The following is a 22,840-nucleotide window of genomic DNA, read 5'->3' as shown; positions in this document are numbered from 1 at the left end:
ATACGTATGTACAGACGTCACGCTGAAACTAGTCAAAATGGATTCAGGGATGGTCAAAATGGATATTTCTGTTGAAATCTGAAAACCTAAACTTTTCGTGATCGCAATACTTCCTTTATTTCGTACAAGGAAGTAAAAATGTACAGAAAATTTTATTGTTTTCATTTTTTCGTCTAATTTGATAAAGTTATGCTGCTTGACAAAAGCGCAATCAACTCTAAAAAATTATTAGCTGGTCAATCCTTGGTTGTCCTCATAACAATAATATAGTTCACATAAAAATGTTCAGATCCATTTTATATCAACTTTCACTGACTAATAATTATTACCATATAAATATATGCTACCAGCTATTCATTTTTTTTTTAGCCCCACATGGATTTATAGTTATTCTACAGTACACATCTCAAAGTAGAATTATTATTAATTTATTATACCATGCTGTTACTGAATATCAGTAACAGCATGGTAAAGTAACACATATACCGTGTTACTTTAAATCTCACTTTTAAGATTTTTAACACTTTTTGGGATAAAACAATTACGCTTGCAGCATGATGTTAACAGGTCTGTTCTGTAAATATGCGGCCTCTGTTTTTTGTAATTTCATTACAGATACAGTTATGAAGGAAAGTACTTAATAATACCTTCTCAAATTTAGCAATTGTTGAAAAACTATTTTGTTAAAATCCTTGATAAATATAATTGACTGATTGAAATTAATGAGTGTTAACTGAATAACTAGGATGGAGGGTCAGCCTACAATAAACTTTTTTATGATCAAATTTTTTTTGTAAGTTAATGAAATTGTTCTTGTTCAAAACAGTTGTAGCACTTGGCACTGAGTTGTTTTCCATGTTTGTTGGCAGTGAAAATAATACAAAATAATCCATTTTAATGGCATCCATACTAGATACAGACTTGAATGATTTATTTACTTATATTGAAGAAATGTTTTCAACTGCATGAAATTAAGATATATATAAAATGTTTGGATGTTTATAAAAAACTTTTGTTGTATTGGTTTTTTTTTGTGCAAAATTAATCATTTTATAAACATTAAATTTAATTATAAGTTGAACACAGTTATTTTTTGATGACTTTCTGTAATAGTTTATGTACGTACATGTGCATAGCTAGGTGGGTTTGCCTTCATGTAAAAGGTAAGGACTGAGTTTTAATTTTTACCTTGCTGAATTGTTGGATCATAATTTGTTTTGTATGTTATTACATTCAAAACAAATTATGATACATATTCAACAAACTCGGTAAATTGTTATCCATATATGAAGCATACCATTCTTCATTAAAGTAAAAGCTCATGGGGAAACTTTATTAAAGTTGTACAAAATAATGGCATAACCTTTTTGTCAGTGTATCTCTGTGAAGCATGGTTGTTGACTAGGTGGAAAAGTTTAGGATTCAGGCTGATGAAATGCAATTCCTTTGCTATTAAGCATTACATATACTGACCACCTCAGAAATTACATTGGAACTGAATATAAAAGTCATAAACACTAAGCTATATCATTAGGATTAAATAGCAAGAATGTAGAGAGAGGAATGCAATGAAAGAGTCCTAAACTTCTTGGTTATAGCCAGAAGTCAAATGGGTTGTTGGTAAGGCTTGACAGTGTTGCATCATCAGAATAGGTCATATAGCCTTATCCATGTTTAGCAATACAGTGATGATGATGGTGATGGTGATTACTTTCTGTGATGCTCTCCCATAAGGTAGTTTTATGTAAGTTACAATTAAAAATTTGTTAATGTTATGATTCTCTGTAATCCGTATAATAATTTGTTCTGTTCATTTAGTTATTATTGTTTGTTCTCTAATATAATAATGTAATAAATTTCCTTGGTTTATTTTTTCAGGATATAGACTGGGTACAGACAGAAAAACATGTATTTGAAACTGCATCGAACCATCCCTTCTTGGTCGGCCTTCATTCTTGTTTCCAGACTCCGTCCCGACTTTTCTTCGTTATTGAATTTGTTCGAGGAGGAGATCTTATGTTTCATATGCAACGGCAGCGGCGCTTACCCGAAGAACATGCCCGTTTTTACGCAGCTGAAATTTCACTTGCTTTAAATTTTCTACATGATAAAGGTTTGTGTTTCTTTTGATTTTTTTGAATTTTTTTAACTTATAAACAATTATTGAAAGCTATTTTTTGATTTAAACTATTCTTATGTAAAAATATTTTTCTCTGATATGTGTTTTGATGTATTCTTTTATTTTTCTTTCATGTAATAGCCATACGGTGTGTTATTCTTACATTTCAATAAGCTTGTGAAGTACTTTCATATGTTCTTTTTTAGCTTTTCCATTAGTAATGCCTTTCTTGAAAAATTGTAATTGTTTTACTGAAGGAAATCTAATGGATCAACTTATCTATATGAAGGAATAAAATCTTATTAAAATAATCCTAAGTAATATTTACTACTTATTAACTTTTTTAATTGATGTTAGCAACATATTTTGAATGTTTAATTTTGATTAAATTATATAATCTACATTTTTTTTAAATTAACTGCTTTTGTCTCCTTGCCTTTGTCTTATAAGTAAAGTAGACAGCAAGTTAAATTTTAGGCTGATTTTACTGAAAATTAGAAAAGAAAATATGTAAAACTTTATGGAACTGTTGCCATTAAGCAATTTAAGCAATTAATATACTTATTTAAGTTAATTTGTTATGCTGATCCAACAATCATCTTTATTCAACAGTTACTGTATGATCATAAGCTTCATGAAAATTTCTTCTTTATTAAACATCTACCTCCCTCTTCTTCAGGTTAAATGATAAAATTACTAAAATATTAGATTTACAGTTCCCTCACCTTAAAAGATTATTTCTTATATTTGCTCTTATTCCAGTTATAACAATAATAATGTGTTTATAATTAAACTTGTCATGTTGCCCCTTTATTCCCAATTTAAAAGAGAGAATATGAGAATAAAAAGGCCTTCACTGAAAATCCTGAGTTTACTTTCATGAAAGATAGATCTGAATGTCAGAGGTTGAAGGTCAACTTCAAATTTTCCACTTGGATTATTACTAAACATTAATAGCGGAGGAATTCAGATGTCGAAATATTCCTATTTTCAATAGTTAATAAGAAGTTTTGAAATTATTGTACTCTCAGATAATTTGAAAGTGTTTTTCTTAAAATTAATGTGAAAATTATCACAGAACACATCTTTGAACAGATTTAAACAAAATGCTTAGAAGAAATCTCTACAGAAATTAAATAGGTTATCACAATGTTCCCATGATTATTATATTATATTACAATATATATTATATTATCATATTGCAATGTCTGTAATTATTAACTCTTAGCAACTCTCTTTTACATTTTGTGATGATACTGAACATGAACATAATATTAAAATAAAGTTATTCTAAAAGTTATTTTAAAAACTATATATAACAAAATAAAAATAAATAAGGTAAGAATTATGCAGGAAGCCAAATTTGAGGAAAAAATTGAAATCATTATATTTTTCATGAAATAAAAGAGAAAAAATAAATTCTGAAGAGAAATATTGGTGTAAAAGCCGTAAAATTGCCAAACCTGAAATCAATAAAACAGTATAGGAAAGTTAGCTTTTAAAAAGGGCAGAAAGTTATTATTGTTCATGTGGAGGTGACGTGGGGTTTATTATTAATGCACTTTTAGTTTGGCAGGTAGGAACAGGCACATGGGAATTGTTATAACCAAATTAATTCTGGAAATTTTATGCATTTGGCCAAATCTACTTAATACCAAATCTATTGATTAATCCACTGTATTTATGTGGATAATACCTAATAATATAGAATTTTAAGATCCTCTCTTCCAGTTTTAAAAAGAAAGAGATGATGAAATGGCTACAAGAAAAACATTTTTGCAGTGTAATAGCACGCTAATGACAGAAAAGTAAGCATTAATAAAACTTCATAGGGGTACAAATAAAAAGATTCATAAGTCAAACAGCCACATTATTGTTTGCTTATCTCTATACCACTTGGCCCTCAGTCTTGCTTGATTTCTCAACCTTGAGTTAGTTTAGAGTATAGTTTATATATAAATTAAATGCTATAAGAATTCACAAACAAAAACAAAAAATGAAATCTCTTCCAGAGGTTGATTCGCTGTCTACGCTGTCTACTATAAAATAAGAAGGTCCAAGAAGTTTACTAAAGAATAGCTTTGTTTCTGTTTAATAATCGAGTTATTTTATTAACTGCCACCATTATAAAAAAATATTTTTCCTTCATGCCTTTTTTACTTGCTTCTAGTTACTGGACACTTTTCTACCTGAAGTAACCTACAGTAATTTGCAGAATGGGTTTTTAATAGTGACAGCAACATATAACAATACTGCTTGTTGGGTGCTGATATTATAATGTATTTAATGGCTTGTTACTTTATGTTATTCTTCTTTCTCACTCATTGTTTCTTAACAGTATTGTTAATTAGTGAGTATTGTTCTAATTGGGTGAGAAATATTAATTGACTTGAGATAAAATTTTAATTTAGTCATGACATAAATACAGAATATACCATCCAAAAAATATACTTTATCACAATTTTTTGCTATTGTGGTGTTTCTAATATATAATTGGTAAGAAAGCAAGAACACATTATATATTCATTTTTTTTTTTTTACACATTGGTCTTTTTAATTAGTTTTTTCTCTCCTACATCCCGAACTGGATACTGCAGGATTAAGCTTAGCACAGCTCAGGAGGTTGTCCTTTTAACTGAAACGGGCCTTCCCATCCGCTGGCAGTACATCTGGCACGACAGATCAGCTCGCCAGTTAGTATCTTTTATTTTTTCCTGCCTCTAACCTTTGAAATGAGGTGGCTAAGCCCGATTATGACGTTTCTGGGCCCCACCCCAAATGCCGGGCTCGGTCTTTATGCCTCATGCCTCTACTACATACGCTCCCTAGAGAGCGCTGTGGCGGGTCTGGGTCTTTTCTTTCCTGCAAGGGGTTTGGAGTCACCCTTCTTCTACAGTGTGTGTTATTGTCTGTAGGGCTATCCCTCACCCCTCGCCATTTCATCCTCCCAGGCTTTCTGCTGCAGGATTTGTATAGTAGGCCCTGCAATGGCTTTAAAATTCTCCTTTTTGTTCAGCATGGTTTCAATTAAAGTATCAGCTCTGAAAGGTCCGGTTATTTGAGTACACCGACTACGCTTGAGGTCATTCTCTGCCCTTCTTCTTCCGTATAGGTATGCCCTGAACACACCATGTCCTGTCTCTTTTAATTAGTTAATAAATTACAACATTTTAAAAGAAATAAATGTTCTTTGGCAAAAAGAAATGGTAAAAAATAGTTTTGAAAGTACTGAGAAAAAAATGCGTGAAAACTAGAAGCCAATACTTATTTTATACAGAATACTCTCACTGTGTGCTAGAGAGCCATTAAAATAATGCACAACAATGGTGCATTCCCAAACAGTTTATGGTACTGGCACACAGAAATAAAATACTGTAGAGCATTGATTATCTGAGCCTCTCAGTACCAGGACTGTTTTGAGTAATCGATATTTCAGGTAATATAGATAAGTAAATTAAAAATATTATTCCATTGTTCAAAATTAAAAGTTTTTATTTAAAAATCATTTCTTGTACACTGTTATAAATACAACATTTAATTGATAAAATAAAAAATATATATATTACAAATTACAGTATGGCATTACGTATGGTATGTTACTTTATACTGCCCTGTAAAATTAATTTAAAAAAATTACTTAAAATTTTAAACATACAGTTGGCCTACATACCATGGATTTACTTTTTTCAAGAATTTATCTATCACTGTCTGCTTCAAACTGATACCCTGTTTTCTTGGTGCTAGAGACTGAAGCCTTTTAAGATTCATAAGCTGAATAAAATCTACCTTGTCTTCTTTTTCGGCCTACTTTAAAGCTGTCTCCATACCATCAAAATTCAAAAGTCTTTTTTGCCATTGATGATTTAATATTTGTAGCATTCTTGTTTTCTTTATCAGAAGAATCTGTTAAGTTTTCATTACATTCATTTAATGGCACAACTGTCTGATTATCAGATAGTAACTGAAAACCAGGATCAGCTTTGCCGCCCACTCTTAATCATTTATTAACTTCTTTGCTACAATTCTCAAACTGAGGAATCTTCTGTATCAACTGAACGATTTCAATATCTGTTTCTTGATGTTCAATATCAGCTTTATTTTCCTCATTTAATGTTTGATTTAAAACTTTTCCTCACGCTGGTTTTAGAGTTTCAGTTTTACGCTGTTCCAAGATCTGCAGTCGTATGTGCACTTGCTTTAAAGTTGAATCTTTTTATTAACTGTTTGGATACTTCCTCATTTTCACTAAGTACTATGTACTGTAGAAAAGATTTTCGATATAGCTGTTTGAATGTTTCTACAACATTTTGATCCATTGGTTCGAAGTAAGTAGATTTAAGGAGTTCTAGTAGTGTTTCTTAGAAGTAAGTAATTAACGAGAAAATTATTCATATTAACATTTTTGAAACTAGTAGGTTTCTTGGATTTTCCTATAACAATTAATTTTAATCTGTTGGAACCGCTTGCATTTGCGCACGTCAGAATTGTAACATATTCTTTATTAACTTGAACCCAGAAGCGATTTTTTGTTTCTGGATACTAATGTTTTGCTGGAATAGCTCTCCAGTTAAGCCTGATCTAATCAGAATTGTAGATAGATTCTATGTTGATTCCATTTTTTTATAATAAGCAAAAATTGTTTCTTAAAATTATCAGTACTTTCAAAATTAGCAGAAAGTTTTTCACCTGAAATATCTAGTTGACATATACCATAGCTTGATTTGAATTTTTGCAACCAGCTTGTTGTAAGTTTAAAGTGTGGTTTGCCTCCAAGTTTTTCATTCATTATAAGTGCCTTTTCATCAATAATAGGCCCCCAATATAGGTCCACTCTTGCTTATTTGTTGCACAAACCATATGTACGCTGTACAATCCAACTTGTTATCAGCAGTTTTCATAGTCTTTCTGGAAGTATTATCTTCTAAAAATTCTTGTTTACCATCATAAGAAGTTTGTGTAAGTTCACTTTTTATGTTGGTAATCGTTAATTTAACAATATTAAATTTGGAAGCCCAATGACTAGCCATTTCTCCTTTCTTCAGATGACCAGTAATTTGTAGTTATTGTTTATTAACAGCCTACTGCCTTTCTTTTTGAAGACATCGTAAAACAGTTAAATTAAAAAGCACTAAATGTTTAAAAAGTCAAAGACATTATAAAAACACTTCAAAAACTCTGCAATAAATGAATACAGTACATAATGTAACTCCATTTACTAACATTTGTAAACCAAACGCTGGTGTGTATGCTGCTGATGTTGAATGATGACATTGGTGACAGACTTTGGCTGAGACAGATTGTTTATCAATGAAAGCCAAATCATTATTCTTCAGCTATATATTTCACATTCAATTTTATAATAAATTTGAATTGGATAATAGACTGTTTGGTTAATGGATGTTTGGATAATTGATGCTCTACTGCGTGCCCTTGTGTATGAGTTACTGAGTTATTTAGTTACAATTTTATTTTATTACTGTTCATCAAAACAATTAAAAAATAAAAATGAATTAACCTTTCATTAGCAGTCCTAGCATATTATAAAATTGTTTATTTTAATTAATTCTGTGACTTCTTTTATGCCAAACTTTCTTTGTTTTTATGAAAATATTTTTTAATTTTTTTACAGGTTGTTATCATATATTTTTAAAGTAGTCACTTTTTTTACATGTCTTATGATTTTGGTTGTGATGATACAACCAAGGTCCAGTATTATAGAATACAGTTGTTTACTTTTGGTTAGCATCATTGTTGTTGTTCTGTTATTGTTAGTTGTTAAATCCTGCAAACACAACTATTGCTGCAGGATCATCTGTATCTTTACTTAAAATAGTTGACAGTAACTGTTTACTATCTGCATCTGAATATTTGTTTTAGTATTATGGCATATTGTGTAATGGGTAAATTTAATTCACTTTAAATAAGTGAATTAAACTATTATTGAAGTGGTTAACCTGAGCTTAGATAAGATTATTGCCAAACTGTTATTAGGATTGCAAAAGGGCCCAGTTGTGAGGAAGTATAATTTCAAATATGAAAAAAACTTTTTAGTTTGCTTAGTATAATTTGTTGTTACTTGGTATATTTGTTTTGTTTAGTTTAACGAAGGAAAAGAATCATTTGATGATGTAAAAAGAAAATTATGCTTCCATTTGTTGTTAAGGCATTAGAAAATGAAAAAAAAAATATTTTAGTCATATTACATGAATGTACCATTTGAACCTTTAGCAACAGAATCATATCTTTTTTCATTTAAATATTTTGTTCTTATGCAGTTGACTTCAGTATTTTCCCCTTTGGTAGGTTTGTACTGCACTGAAAGTGAGTTATTAAATTAGTTATGGAAAATACCATCTATTTTACTGTCTTACTTTCTGAAATTTTGATTAATATGATACTTTTTACCTTTTGTGAGAATCAGTAGCTTTTCAAATATATGAGATGGAAAGATTAAATGAAAAATTTATTGCATTAGATCATTATGAAAAATAGATATCTCTGTTCGACTAATCTGTTCTGTGCGTTTGGTGTCTGTCTCTGTTAGTCCTTTCATACCTTCTTTGCTTTCCTTAAGAAATATAAATATCACATACTTTACATTAAAAAAGAACATTGTTTTAGACATACGTGCATCAAAAGGATAACTAAATTTTTTTTTTAAAAAGAAACAGTGTACTCAAAAGTAGTGATATAATTCATTGATATGAGAAATAAAATTAAATTAGATCATAATATTTTTATTTCTGTTTGAAGTTTGATAAACAATTTTATCTATCTGATAAGAAATCATATTCTGTAAATTTGTTTGATGTTCATCTTTGTCTACGATAAATAATAATAGATAAACTGGTAAAAGCGTTTGTAAAATAGAAATTATTTGCTTTACAAAGTAATTTTTTATGATTTGTGATTTATAAAAAAATTTTCAAATAAATAGCATCATCATTTTATTATATTAATTTTCTTCATTTACTAGCAACAGATCAAACAATTTTCAAACAGTCTTTATTTGGATAAATCTTTATTAACAATTGAACCAGTTATTTATTGTGTTTAAAAAATCCTTTTTTTCTGCAACAAAATGTAATAATACTTATTTTTTTCAATATTCTGATAAATGGAAAATAAATAATAAACGTTCAAATACAATCCTGATTATTATCAATCTACTGGTAACAAATAATAATTACAATAAATTGAAATACTTGTTATTAATTTTAGAAGTAGTTACCCAAAATGTCTGAAAATGTCTTTTAACTAATTTTTTTAGTTGAAAATGGTTTAAAAATAATTAACAAGTAATAAAACTGGGTATTTTATAGAAATGAAAATTTGAATTTACAACATTAAAGTGTATGTAAAATTATACATTTTATGTACTTGCATATAGTGCGTGTGACTTTTTTAAAAAACTTTTGGATGGATGATGACACTACAGAAGGGTGAGTACATAGTAATATTAAAACAGAAACCAGCTTTTATGTGCATTAGTATGAGCTGGAAATTGTTTTGACTATTTACGTTAAAAGGGTTAATTTAAAATGGATATTCTATTTAATTTGAAACATGGAATGTTAAAATATTATCTGAAAGTATATTATTACAGCTTCTTAATATATTTGTTTATGCTGCAGTGTAATATACCCCTTTTTCTGTTGCAGGTATTATTTATCGTGATTTAAAATTGGATAATGTCTTATTAGATCATGAAGGACATATTAAGTTGACAGATTATGGTATGTGTAAAGAAGGTATTCGACCAGGAGATACAACATCCACATTCTGTGGTACACCAAACTATATAGCTCCCGAAATATTAAGAGGCGAAGACTATGGTTTCAGGTATTACATATTGACATATCTTATTTTTATTTAAATATACAGAAGGATTTATTACTCATAATGTTCTGAAATTGGTTTAATGAGCATAATAGGTTTTTAATTTTTGTAGGAATTAAAAATGAAAAGGAACTGCTAATCTTTATTTTATTATTATGACTTAAGAGATAGTTTTGCATGTATTTTAATGTGGAAGATGAGGTGGTTGAAGTAGGTAAATAAAGGTAAAGATCATGGATATCTGCTGACCTCTGTGTAAGAGTTGTATCTGTTATCTGATAGGTCCTGGGACCTTATCAGGATTGCCATTTTTACATTCTATAAAATTCATATATAATTAGCAGCTGTGGTTAGTCTGTTGAGTGGTTAGTGTATAATTATTTAAGAAAAAACTAAAATTAATTAATGCTCAGTTACATACAGATTTTTGTCATTGGGGCTAATATAATTAAGATTAAGTGATTCTCTGCTACTATTTTATTATGTATGTTGTAATTTATAAATATATTTGTTGGAAGGTTTTGTATGTTTTTAGATGCAGCCTGAATATAAAGAGTAGAATTAAAAAAAATTGATGTGATATGCAAGTACAATTAAATCCCTGTAACTAGAATACCTATAACTTGAAAATTTTTGCAACTCTAAATTTATCTAATTCCCAGCCGTATTGTATTACATTATACAGAAGTATAATTTCTTTAACTTGAACAAAAGTCGAAGTAAAAAATTTGATTAGTTTATTACAAAAAATAAAAACACCCTAGACCTATAATACTGATCCTATTTTCAGTTCAGAAATATGAAACAAGCATGATTCACTTCCATTACCATACGATAATAAAAAAGGAAGATTCATCGTACAGTAAAGAGGGAAGCGAAATCTTATACATCAGACATCAGTATTCACCGGAACTTGTTTGTTGTAAGAAGTATTGGTCAATGTGTCTTTATAACCACATATATGCATAGTTTTCGTATGTTTGTTTGCTACTGTAAACAAGGGTATTCTTTTTCTGGTTTGGAGAGGTTTAAAAACAATGTGATCAAAATTTACCTATCGGTGAACCAAATTTATGTGTAAAAGGTGAGTACTTTTTGAGACCATTCAACTGTATGGATTTCAAAGCTAGTATGGGTTGGCTTAATAAGTTTAGATAGACATGGAATAATTTTTAAAAATGTTTGTGGGGAAAGTGCCAGTGTAAATGAAGAAGTTTGTAATATGAATAAATGGTACGCTAAAAGAAATTATGAGCAAATACAACGAATTGGACATTTTTAACGCTGATGAAACTGGACTGTTTTACAAATGTTAACTTTTAAAGGTGATAAATGCCATGATGAGAAACGAAGTAAAGACTGCGTCATAGTTCTTTCAGGTGTGAACATGTCAGGGACAGAAAATTTGTAACCTCTCTTAAGTGGTAAATTGAAAAATCGACGTTATTTTGCTAATGTTAAATCTTTGCCTATCCAGTACAAAGCCAGTAGAAAAGCATGGATTACTAGTAAATTCTTCAAAAAATATTTATTCTAATCTGATCATTATTATCATTTAAAAAATAGAAAGATTATTCTATTTATTGATAACTGCCTGGCACATTCAAAATCATTTCCTCAGGAATTGTTATCAATAAAATGCGTTTTATTTCTACCATATGTTACCTCTAAACTACAACCAATGGATCAGGACATTATAAAACATTTTAAGGAAATGTACAGGAAAAGGATTATAATGAAAACGTTACCAGAAATTAATTGCGGGATAATAACATTATCTGCGGGAAGTTTTAAAAAATCTTGGAATAATGTGACTGAGCTTAACAGTTTTTAACAGTTCTAAAAAAGCTGGATTTAAAAACCCACAACAATCCGTTGTTTTGTCAGAATGTGAACAAACTAGCAATGAAAATCTTTGTTCTAGCAATAATATGGTGGTGATGATAATGAATGGGAATCAGTAACCAATGTTTATCACAGCGATGTAACATTTGGGATTATGTTTCTATAGATGAAGGTTTGGTAGTAGTTGAATACGCTACTGACAAAGATATTGTAATCAATACGATAACGCAAAGGCAAATGAAAATGACACCATAGAGACTGATTTGGATAACAATTTTTGGATAACAAACCCTGCGAACCAGCCCCAACTTTAATGGGAGTTATGGATAACGTTGATTCTATTTGTTGAATCAGAAGATGATGTACCAGAATCAGTTTTTTACGCTGTGGCAGATGTCGAAAAATGGTTAACTACACTGCATCAGAATAAACATCGCACAACTATCAACAATGTTTTTAATTGATTTTAATTAAATTAATTTTTTTTTAATGAAAGAGCCAGTAATTATTCTTCACTTTTTATTTTATTTTTTATAATTTTAATATTGTTTTTATTTTATCTGAAAAACTTTTAAAAACACAATACTCAAATTAAAACTGAATCATGCTTTATATACAACAGTGATATTTTTACTATTCATATTAAGTTTTAGGTTTTTATATTTTTCATTCATTAAAGATTTTTGTGCAGTAAACTAATTATTGGTGAGAAAAATGTGATTAATATACAGTATTTTGGTGTGTACTTATTAGCCTAGATTTTGTTAGTGTCTTCTGCGGTAATGAATACTCTTCAGGTAAGTTAAGTGTAACTTACCAACTACATATATACATACTAACCAGTAGTATGTACTGTATACTGTATTTATAATGCTGAATTAAGCCATGTAATAATATTGTTGTGATATAATAAAACTATATGGAAAAAAATGCAATATTTTTTTTAAATAGTGTTGTACATTTTACGTAAGTGAATTTACAGTGGGTAGTAATTTCATATGTATGTTTCTCTAACTTAAATTTTCCATAAGTTGAATTTTTTTTGTTCCCTTGAATGTTTGAATTATAGGAATTCTGCTGTCTGTAGATTGTGTTTCCAGAAGAAACTAAAAATTTTTTATGAAGCTTTACAAGCAGAGCTTGAATCATTTTAGATCATTTTTCTTTAATGAATTCCTGTTGTGTAAATTGTTTTCACTCCAGTTCTTTCCAGGTATCTGGTGAGATAGTTATAAGTCCTTACCTTTCTCCATGGAAAGTTGACAAATTTTAGCTCTATTGCTTTCTTCAGTTTTGTGTTCTCGTCACTCTTTTTTGATGAATTCATTATTATACATCTGCACAAAATTAGGCAAGCTGGGAATAGATCAAAAACTTAGTCTCAGCTCATCTTTTATTATTATACAGATTTGGGGCTTTAGGTCTGGCATTCAAATTTTTCTTATCTTCCAAAACAGGAGTGACATTGAAGACCTTAAAGGTGCAAGTTAATAATGATAATTATTGCTTAGAAAATATTTTTTTTACTGAATTAAGTATTTTTTACAGATTCATATGATATTGTAAGTATCAAAAGTGAACCTGTCTTGATTCAGATATCTAGGCAGCTGTGTCCTATGTTTTTATAACAAGTGTTTCTAAAGCTAATTGTATATTTAAAGAGCATATAAGTATTGCTAAATATTTAAATTTCATAAAGCCTTTTAATTATACTGGGACTTTGTCTTGGCATTAGCATGTAAAATAATTTTGTATAAGGGTGCATGAATATCTTTTTCTGCATCCTTGTTACTTGCAGAAAAGTTTCTTCAAAATTTGTTGGTAGGTATAAATACAAATATGAAATGGTACATACAGATCTGTGTATAATTGTGTAGTAAATGTTAACTATTAATTGGCTACTATTTTAATTTTTTGTTAATACAAGAATTTCATTTTTTGTTTCAGTGTGGATTGGTGGGCACTTGGTGTGTTGTTGTATGAAATGTTAGCGGGACGAAGTCCATTTGATATTGCTGGTGCCTCAGAAAACCCTGATCAAAATACTGAAGATTACCTTTTCCAAGGTTAGATGTCAATATACATTTAAGCTATAATATAATAATTTATTATAATCCCTGCACTCCTTTTCATACTAAATATTTAACATGTTTTTTATGGCTATAAAACAAATTTTTTTTTTTGTACATATGTTCTCCTTTAACTAATGTTAGGGGGTTTTTAAGATCTTTTTTTATGTACAAGTTTTTCTTCCAACATTTATTTATAATTTTTTATAAGTTTATCACTAGTGTAACAATATATTTATATTGACTTGATTCTATTTGCCTAAAATCACATAACTAGAACACATAACTAATTTTTTTTCATCTTATGCATAGATTTTCTTTAAATTTATCCTTAGTAATAGATTCTGTTGACACTAAATGCGACCTCATGCTCCAGTGCAACATATATGATATTTTAGAGTTATGTCTTTTGCTTCCTTATGTTATTAGGCTTCTACTTTGGCTCTCTATGTCTTAATAATCTGTTTACTTGTTTAAAGGATGTGAATAACTGTGTTATAGTTTTGTACTTATGTTAATATTTTGATTGTTAGGACAAGTTCTTTTCAGTCAAAGAGACTATGGTTAAATAAGAAGAAAACCATGTCATATAAAGTAAAACAAATTTGAAGGTTGCATTAGGAAAAGGATTCATTATTGTTGGAAAGATGATATTTATGACAGATTTTATTCTGAGAATGATGTCTTTGAGAATGAAATAATTCAAAACCCTGCCTAGTCTTCAATAAACATAACCTCAAGGTTAAATGGTCAACCAGACTGACTACAAATTAATATCAAGTTCATTGAAAATCCTGATTTATGTGTTATGATGCAAAAAGGTGTGAGCCAGTAGATTTTATTTATTCATTTTAGTTGAGTTATTCAAAGTTATTTGACTGAAACAGATTCTTAGGCCAGAAATTTATAAATGAAAGTGGCTGTTTTTTGGAAGTCCTTTTTTATTTATTAGTAACAAATTTTTTTTATAATATTGCCAGATGGCTTTGATGGCTCATGGCACCATAAAACCTTGTAGTAGCTCGGAAAAGAGCTGTTTCATTTACATTTATACATATCATCCTGATTCGTTCTCTGAAGTAATACCTTCCGCGGGTTGTGGAGGCTAAACAGAAAAAGAAATGAAAAGAGCTCTTTGGTATTTTATAGTTGTGGCCCTGAATAGGGTCTTTTATGTGGTGTTAAGGTAGCCCTGAGAAATGCTGTTGAGCCTAGTTGCTGGTCTGATGAAGTCAGCTTGGCCTAGTGGGTGGTAGTTGGGGAATTGTGGCTCGCAATTGTGGTGGGATGACCACAGCACTGCTGTGGTGTGCATGTTGTGTGCAGTCAGCTGGCTTGGTGGGGAGGAATTAGTGTGCAGGCATGAAGATGGACTGCAAGTTCCCCAACATCTATCAGCTAATGTTGCATTTATCAATATTAAGCACAGCATTTGGCAACAGTAACTAAGATTAGCATCATGTTCGACCTGAAATAGAAGGCTTAATGTTATGAATCTCCTGGGTGTATGGTCATAGTTTTCATTATGGAGTCAATATGTGGATGGCAGATTCCAGATAGTTTCCTGGTTGGAGTTTCGAAGGCAGTGTATTTGTTATATCAAATAAGTACATCATGTAATGTATACAAAAAGACATTGTATTCGGTGAATGTAGATAGGTTTGTGAATTGTGTATTCTTCTGTTCCTCAGGTTTGTCTGAGTGTTTGCATGAAAATTCAATACTTTCATTTGAAAGTTACGTGAAATCTAATGGATTAAGTTTCCTAGTTGCTTAAAAAACATATTTCTTGTATATAATTAATATTCCAAAATTTATTTTGCACCAACAAGAAATATTGTGTATAACAATCTTAGTTCTTATTTAAATGAATGCATGTTGTGTATATAACATTTAAAAAATGAAATTTTATTCATAAAAATTGTATTCTGTTTTTACATACTTTGGACAATAGAAGTTATGGTATAGGTAGTAGATTTATGGTAAAGTTCTACAAGATAGAATTAATAATCTACCTGAGCTCTTGGGTAGATTATCATTCTATTGAATTGTTGGTTACTCCTCTGCCAATCAGCTCCATTTAGATTCCACCCAGAAAAGTTTTTCTCAATTTGCTATTGGTACTTTTTGATCTGTTCTATAGTAAAGATTTTACTAGAGATCAGACTTTCATCTACTATTGGTGGGATCCAGTTTTAATGATATATATATGTCATAAAAAATGAAATCCCAACTTCATTTTTATAGTCTTGTTTTAGGAATGGGCTCATGGCCATTTTGCTGAATGTCCAAATTATCCATATCTTAGTTATTTTTAGTCGGTACCGCTATTGTTTTTATTGTTATGTTGTTGACTATCTATTCTTTTGTCATTACATAAGCTGTTGTATCAGTGAATAAAATATATTGTTTAAGTGAATAATCAGAATTAAATTAAATTGTATTTTAAACATCATATAATTTGAAAATATAAAAAAAAGGAATCCCTATCTACTAAGATGAAAAATAACATATAAATTTATTGTGTTAATGATGGTTGAAGAAGAAAAAGAAATTGTAACTTTGTGAACTACTTACATCTTAGTAACAATTTCAGGAGATAAAACTGGATTGTTTATTCATTGGGAGTCTACTTATAAGTTTTCATTAATTTCACTTGTTTGATAATAAACTATTTTAAGGGAAACAAGTTAAAGGGATAGTAAGAAAAGTACTATCCAAGATTTGTGGAGGCAAATCTAGATTTGTTGGCTTGAGATGTTCAGTACATTCAAATCATTGAATAAGGCAATAAAGCATTTCACTTCTCTATTCCTAGAATTCCTGAAAGGAATTCTTGTTTACAAGAATAAAAGCATCTTATAGGATGCTTTTATTCTTGAGGATACTCAAGAATAGGTTGTCTAAAATTCTTTAGTTATAGCACTTAATGGATAAACATAATTATAATTTCTGCATCAAATAATGACCATTTGTTATACAGATGGCTTCTTCATTACTATTTTAATTAATCCACCAAAGGTAAATTAGTTGCTTGAGGGTATAAACATAGGATTCCTACTGTAAACCTTAGTTTAACTTTCAGTTTTTCAAATAATAAGTTGATGAATTTTAAGGGTCGATTAGACAGAATCAAAATGATGTAAGTTTTATTAATGCATTATTTATCAAAACCAGGAAATTCTTTTATTAACTTCTTAAATTACATTTTATAGTTGGATGAACAATGGTTTTACATACTAAAATCCTGTTGTATATGTACAATTTACACCACTAACTTAGCTTTATATATATATATATATAAAACAGGTGCCTCAAAATTAATAGGTGATGTTTAAGTTATGCACTATTTCTTCCTCACAAGGTTGGCACTGTTCTCTAAGGTCACATCTTGAAGTAAACATATTGCAGTTGGTCATTGCAGAGCACAACATAACGACAGAGTGAGTGACAATCGTTAAAATACATTACAAGTATGGAGACTCTTTTTCAGTAAGACAGTGTACAAATTACATGATAATTTGGAGAAAAGCCCTAAAAGAAACAACTGTGAAAAGATTAGTTGAAAAATTTTAATGAACAAGTTTGGTTGTAGACAAAAAACAGCTCGACCTTGTACCAATTGTTCGCCAATAGCATGGCAGAGTGTACCAAAGCATCATTGTCACTGCAACTGGAGATTGCAAATAGTACAATGCAATGGATTTTAACAAAGTATCTGAATCTGCTCCTATTCAAGATTCAGTTACTAAACTGAAGTCAGATGACCATTTGAAATGGTCTGTGTTCGTCAGTTGGGTGCTGGAAATTCAACAAGTGGATGTTGATTTTGTTAAGAAAATCATCTTCAGTGACAAGGTGTATTTAACTTTAGAGAGTAAGTCGACAAGCAAAATGACCTGTACATGCAAGCAAGAATGGCCTGTACATTCCAATGACTGGCAGTTTGGTTCAAATTTAATATTAGTTTAGTATTATCTAAATTATTTATAAAATGAGATTTCTTTTTAGAGGACATCCTCCTGATAATAACACACATTGTATTTCTAGGAAGTTAGCTCATTTTGTTCACTGCATAATTCATCTTCCTAATGAAGCATTTCCAAATATGTTTCATTTTTAAAGCAAAAATGAAGCATATTTTTTTTACTTCATAATAACTGGCTAAAAAGAACTACAAGTGTAGCTGGTCAGATCCCTTGATTGAAATGTTAGATTTTCATATGGGAACAATAGTTTATGTATAAAGATTCAAAATTTAAAATTAACTATTACACTGAATTATATTTGAGATTCAGAATGTCGGTGAGGGTAGGTGTCCATAAATCATGATGCTGAATATGGGTTGACAGTGGAGGTGGACATTTTGAGTATCTAGTGTAATATTGTACTAACTTAATTAAATTGCATGTTATAAAATTAATTTGACAGAAGTATGCTTTTCTTTTAACTTATCATTTAGGTTGCAAGGTTTTCAGAATTTTTTTTTTCAATAAAAATGGATTTTTAAAAATGTTATTCAGTTTTTATTGAACTTAATTACACCAATTTTCTAAAAATTTCTCTACAAATTTTCTGTTGAAGTTTTGTTTGGCTGAAATTTTACAAAAATAAGTTTTCAGCAAACCTAAAGAATGGTCCTTTCCAATTTCCAGTTTTTTAGGGTTTTTACAATTTTCTCAAAAACTAGCTCAAATGCAGTTCTGTGACCTTTTTTCAATTTCTCAATCCAATTTCAGTTTCAATTTTTCAAAGATTGTATATAAACCACTAATTTTTTCAATAATTAACGCCTGTAAAGTTTCAGTGTAATATATTATTAGTTGGTTCTGTAGAGCAGAATCTGGGAAAATCTTTTGCTAGCCATAAACTCATTAAACAAAGCATTTCCATGCCTATATATCATACAAACTCTTATTTTCATTATTTTAATGAAAGAAATACACTTATGTGAATATATTTGGTGTGTATATATATATTTATATATATATACATACACACACACACCAGTATATACGAGGTCTGCAAATAAAGTAATGAGACTAGTTTTTTTTGGCAGTCAAAGCAATACTGTAAAGTTACTAGTAAACATATGGTTATATGAATAGATGATTTATATTAGGTATTAATATTTTTAGTCTATTGTTGCCACGTGAGACGTAAACAAACTTTTTGTGAAATGAGTTTTGTTATGCATTACAAAAATGATTGATACTAATTATGAGCAACGTTGTGCAATCGAGTTTCGTGTTAAACTCGCTGAGGGTGCTACTGAAATGTTTTTCAAAACTGAAAAGGGCTTATTGAGATGATGCTCTGTCACAAGCCAAGTTTTTAGGTGGTTTAAAGCATTTTCAGATGGCTCAGAATCAGTTGTGGACGATCCCACGCTCTGGAAGACTGTTAATGTCAAAAAGTGACAACAATGTTGAGCGAATCAGAGACTTGATGTGGTACGACTGGCTATTAAGTGTCAGAATGATTGCAGAACAATTGAATTTGAACCATACCACAGTCCATCAAATTTTAACAAATGAATTCAACATGAAAAAAGTTTGTGTAAAATTGATCCCAAAAAGTCTCACTGTTGAACAGAAAAACAACAGGGTGGAAGTGTGCCAGTCTTCTAGGGCCAATTGAAACTGATACTGATTTTATAAAAAAAAATGTTATTACTGGTGATGAATCTTGGATATTTGAATACGACCCAGAAACAAAATGCCAGAGCAAGGAGTGGCACACTTCAAACTCACCACGTTCCAAAAAAGCAAAAATTAGCAAATAAAAAATCAAACCCATGCTAATTTGTTTCTTCGATAGTCATGGCATTGTCCATAAGGAGTTTTTGTCAACAGGATGGACTGTAAATAATATGTTTATAGAAATTCTTAAAAGATTGCGGAAAAGAGTTGCCTGCGTGAGACTAGCCATCAAAGAAAACTGGATGCTGCATCATGACAATGCACCTTGTCACGCTGTACTCTCAGTTATTGAGTTTTTGGCCAATAAAAACATCCCTATAGTTTAACAACCACCTTATTCACCTAACTTGAGTCCCTGTAACTCTTTCCTGTTCCTGACTTAAAAAAAAAGCCTCAAAAGTCACCATTTTAAAACAGTAGAAAACATTTAAAAAAATGTAATCTACCATCCGAAGGATATTGTGGTTTCTGAGTTCCAACATTGCTGTGAAGACTGGGAAAACTGTTTGAGGCATTGTGTGGCTTCCCAAGGGAATTATTTCGAAGGTGATAGAGTCTGTGTTTAATTGGATTGTAAATAAAAAGTTTTTCTGAACCAATCTCATTACTTTATTTACAGACCTCGTGTACACGCACGCACGCACACATACACTCACTCACACTAGTGTTCCTGTTCAGCTTCGTCTGCACTATATGGTTGCTAATATTTCCTGTCAAGGTCAGGGAATGTTTAGCCAGTGTCAGCGCTTCCTTTGCTCACATTTTCTGTTTAACCAGGGGGCTCTGCTCCCTGGACTCCTCTCTGAACAATTAAACTCGTGCTTGTGAATATAATAATGATCAATAATGATTAAGGCTTGTTTAATATATAAAAACTACTAGTGTTTGTAATTTCTTAGAGCAACAGTTTGGTTAGTACCAAACCCACTAATTGGTTTTTAGATTTCCAGTTACAACTTCGCTTATGAAATACATAATCAGAATTACAAACATAAATTACCATCACAATGTTACAAAATCTCATACGGATTAATAGCGGTAGCATGAAATGATGGTAAAAATGTAAAAAACAATTATGTTTTTTTACCCCTTAAAATATTAAAATTCAAAAAACCAAAAATTGGTTTTAGATATTTATCTGAAGAGTATTTGGAACTTTAAACATAGTGAATATCTCGTTTAGTATAAGTCAGAAGTGGGAAAAAATTTGTAATCATTGTTTAAAATTGTTTTATCTTTCTTCAACCTTTTCATGATGGAATTGCAAAAAAATTAGAAATTAGTTTTTTATATATTCATGTGAAGATTAAAAACACCAAAAATCAAGTTAATATCCTCATTTGTTACTGAGAAATTTTAAAAAATTGTGAATTTCATTGTTACTCCATTTTAACCCTTTAAACTCAATATTTCAAAAAAATCCTTTCTTACACTGTAAGAATAATGTATGTATTTTCATAAATTTATCTTCAGTAGTTGTTGCTGGATGTTGATTGTGAATTACTCATGACATGTTCTTTTATATAATTATTATTATGTAGATAAAATTTCAAGTATTATAATTGTTAGATAAAGACAATTACAAGAAAATACGTGCCAAGAAAATCTTTATATAAAAAAGAAATCTACTGATATAAAACACTGATTAAGGAATTAGAAAGTTTTTAAAATATTTCTATGGAGTGCGCTTTAAAACAGCAGAAGATGAATGGCCAGTAAAAACCTGAAAGAAAGCCAGCAAAGCAATGAATAGAGACTCTTGAAGTATGTTCTTTAAGGAGATTGTATAAAACTTGGTGACTTGAGGAAGTTCAAATTGGAGACATTTTAAGATGAGTTGTAGATGAGAGAAGTCCAAAGCAAAGAAAAAAAGAACAGGGTTGTTGAGTCCTACCTATATTAAGGTATCCGAGCTTAGTTAATTAGGTTCTAAAATCAAGTGTTAGGTGGTAAGAACAGTAAAGAAAAACAAAGATCTGAATATGAGTATTAACTAATGGAGGATGTAAGAGGTATGTTTAATAATGGAGAGATTGGTACAGAATAAAGAGGAATGAAAAAATGCATCAGATCAGTCAAAAAAAATAAAGCTGCTGCTGATATTATTTGTAAGAAATTGATTATGGGATGATATAGAAAAACTTTCTCTACAAAATAGAAAATAAATATTGCAGTCTATGTATTTATTAAGGATAAATATGACTTGAACACACTTAAAAGAAAAAAAAAATTAATTTGAATTGAAACTATTTTTTTTTTAAGTTTGTTGAAAAGTTTGTATCTTGTATAATTTAGGAGTGGTGTATGGCATAGACGTTAATAAAAAGCTGATATTTTCAGAAAGGTAATTTTTTTGGCTTAATGCATACATTGCAATTTGTTCAACTAGCAAAGAATAAGCAACCCCCCCCATGGCCCAATGAGAATGAGGATGATATGTATGACATATAAATGAGTGTAATCTTCTGCAGCCTCAGGTTGACCATTTCTGAGGCATGTGGTTAATTGAACTATAACCATCAAAGTATGCTGGTATCCACTGTCTAGAATTCAAATCTGCATAAAAGCAACTAATATTTACTAGAATTTGAACCTCAGAACCTTCGAATTTGAAAATCTACTGTTAAACAACTGATTTACAACGATGAGTTAACCAGTACACCAGTCCGGTGGTAAATAGCATCCATAACGTAGTTGGTGAGAGGTACATAGCTATCAGTTAGGTGCTATTTATGCTATATTCAACTATACATAGTTATAGCTTTATTGTAATTATAAATATTTACCTAATTTATTGCCATACTGTTGCAGTTATTCTTGAAAAAACAATCCGTATTCCACGCTCCCTATCAGTAAAAGCAGCTTCAGTACTCAAGGGTTTTCTTAACAAGAATCCTGTTGACCGATTGGGATGTCATAGAGAAACTGGATTCCTAGATATTGCAAATCATCCATTTTTCAAGAGTATAGATTGGGAAATGGTAAGTTATAAAACGGTTTTGAATATTGCATTTATATTATTAAGCTTATTCACTGTTATAAGGTAGTAAATATATATGTATTTACGTATATATATATATATATATAATCTTCCATTTTTTATTCAGTTTGTAACTGTTTTATTCAGATTTTTAATTTTTTAAGTAAGTTTTTTTTAGTAGAATTAGGAAATTAATTATCTACAATCAGGTAATAATAGTATTATAAAAAATAGAAAAGTGATAAAATATAGTTGAAATAAAAGTTGAAAAAACTTTAATCATAAA

At 29.9% G+C, this 22,840-nt stretch overlaps 1 protein-coding gene across 15 annotated transcripts in view; it reads left to right on the top strand.

The window, feature by feature from the left end:
• Positions 1–22,840, top strand: part of aPKC (protein kinase C iota type) — a 713,443-nt gene that overhangs the window by 564,781 nt on the left and 125,822 nt on the right. For all 15 annotated transcript variants that reach the window (XM_075358274.1, XM_075358255.1, XM_075358264.1 and 12 more), the window contains 4 exons: positions 1,879–2,113; positions 9,781–9,961; positions 13,751–13,869; positions 22,386–22,555. In XM_075358274.1, the coding sequence (XP_075214389.1) occupies positions 1,879–2,113; positions 9,781–9,961; positions 13,751–13,869; positions 22,386–22,555 (705 nt within the window). The remainder of the gene's footprint in view (positions 1–1,878; positions 2,114–9,780; positions 9,962–13,750; positions 13,870–22,385; positions 22,556–22,840) is intronic.

The sequence above is a fragment of the Lycorma delicatula genome, chromosome 1 (genome assembly GCF_047948215.1).
Source record: "Lycorma delicatula isolate Av1 chromosome 1, ASM4794821v1, whole genome shotgun sequence".
Classification (NCBI taxonomy): domain Eukaryota; kingdom Metazoa; phylum Arthropoda; class Insecta; order Hemiptera; family Fulgoridae; genus Lycorma; species Lycorma delicatula.
Note: the sequence above shows the minus strand (reverse complement) of the source record. Positions and strands in the feature narration are given on the sequence as shown.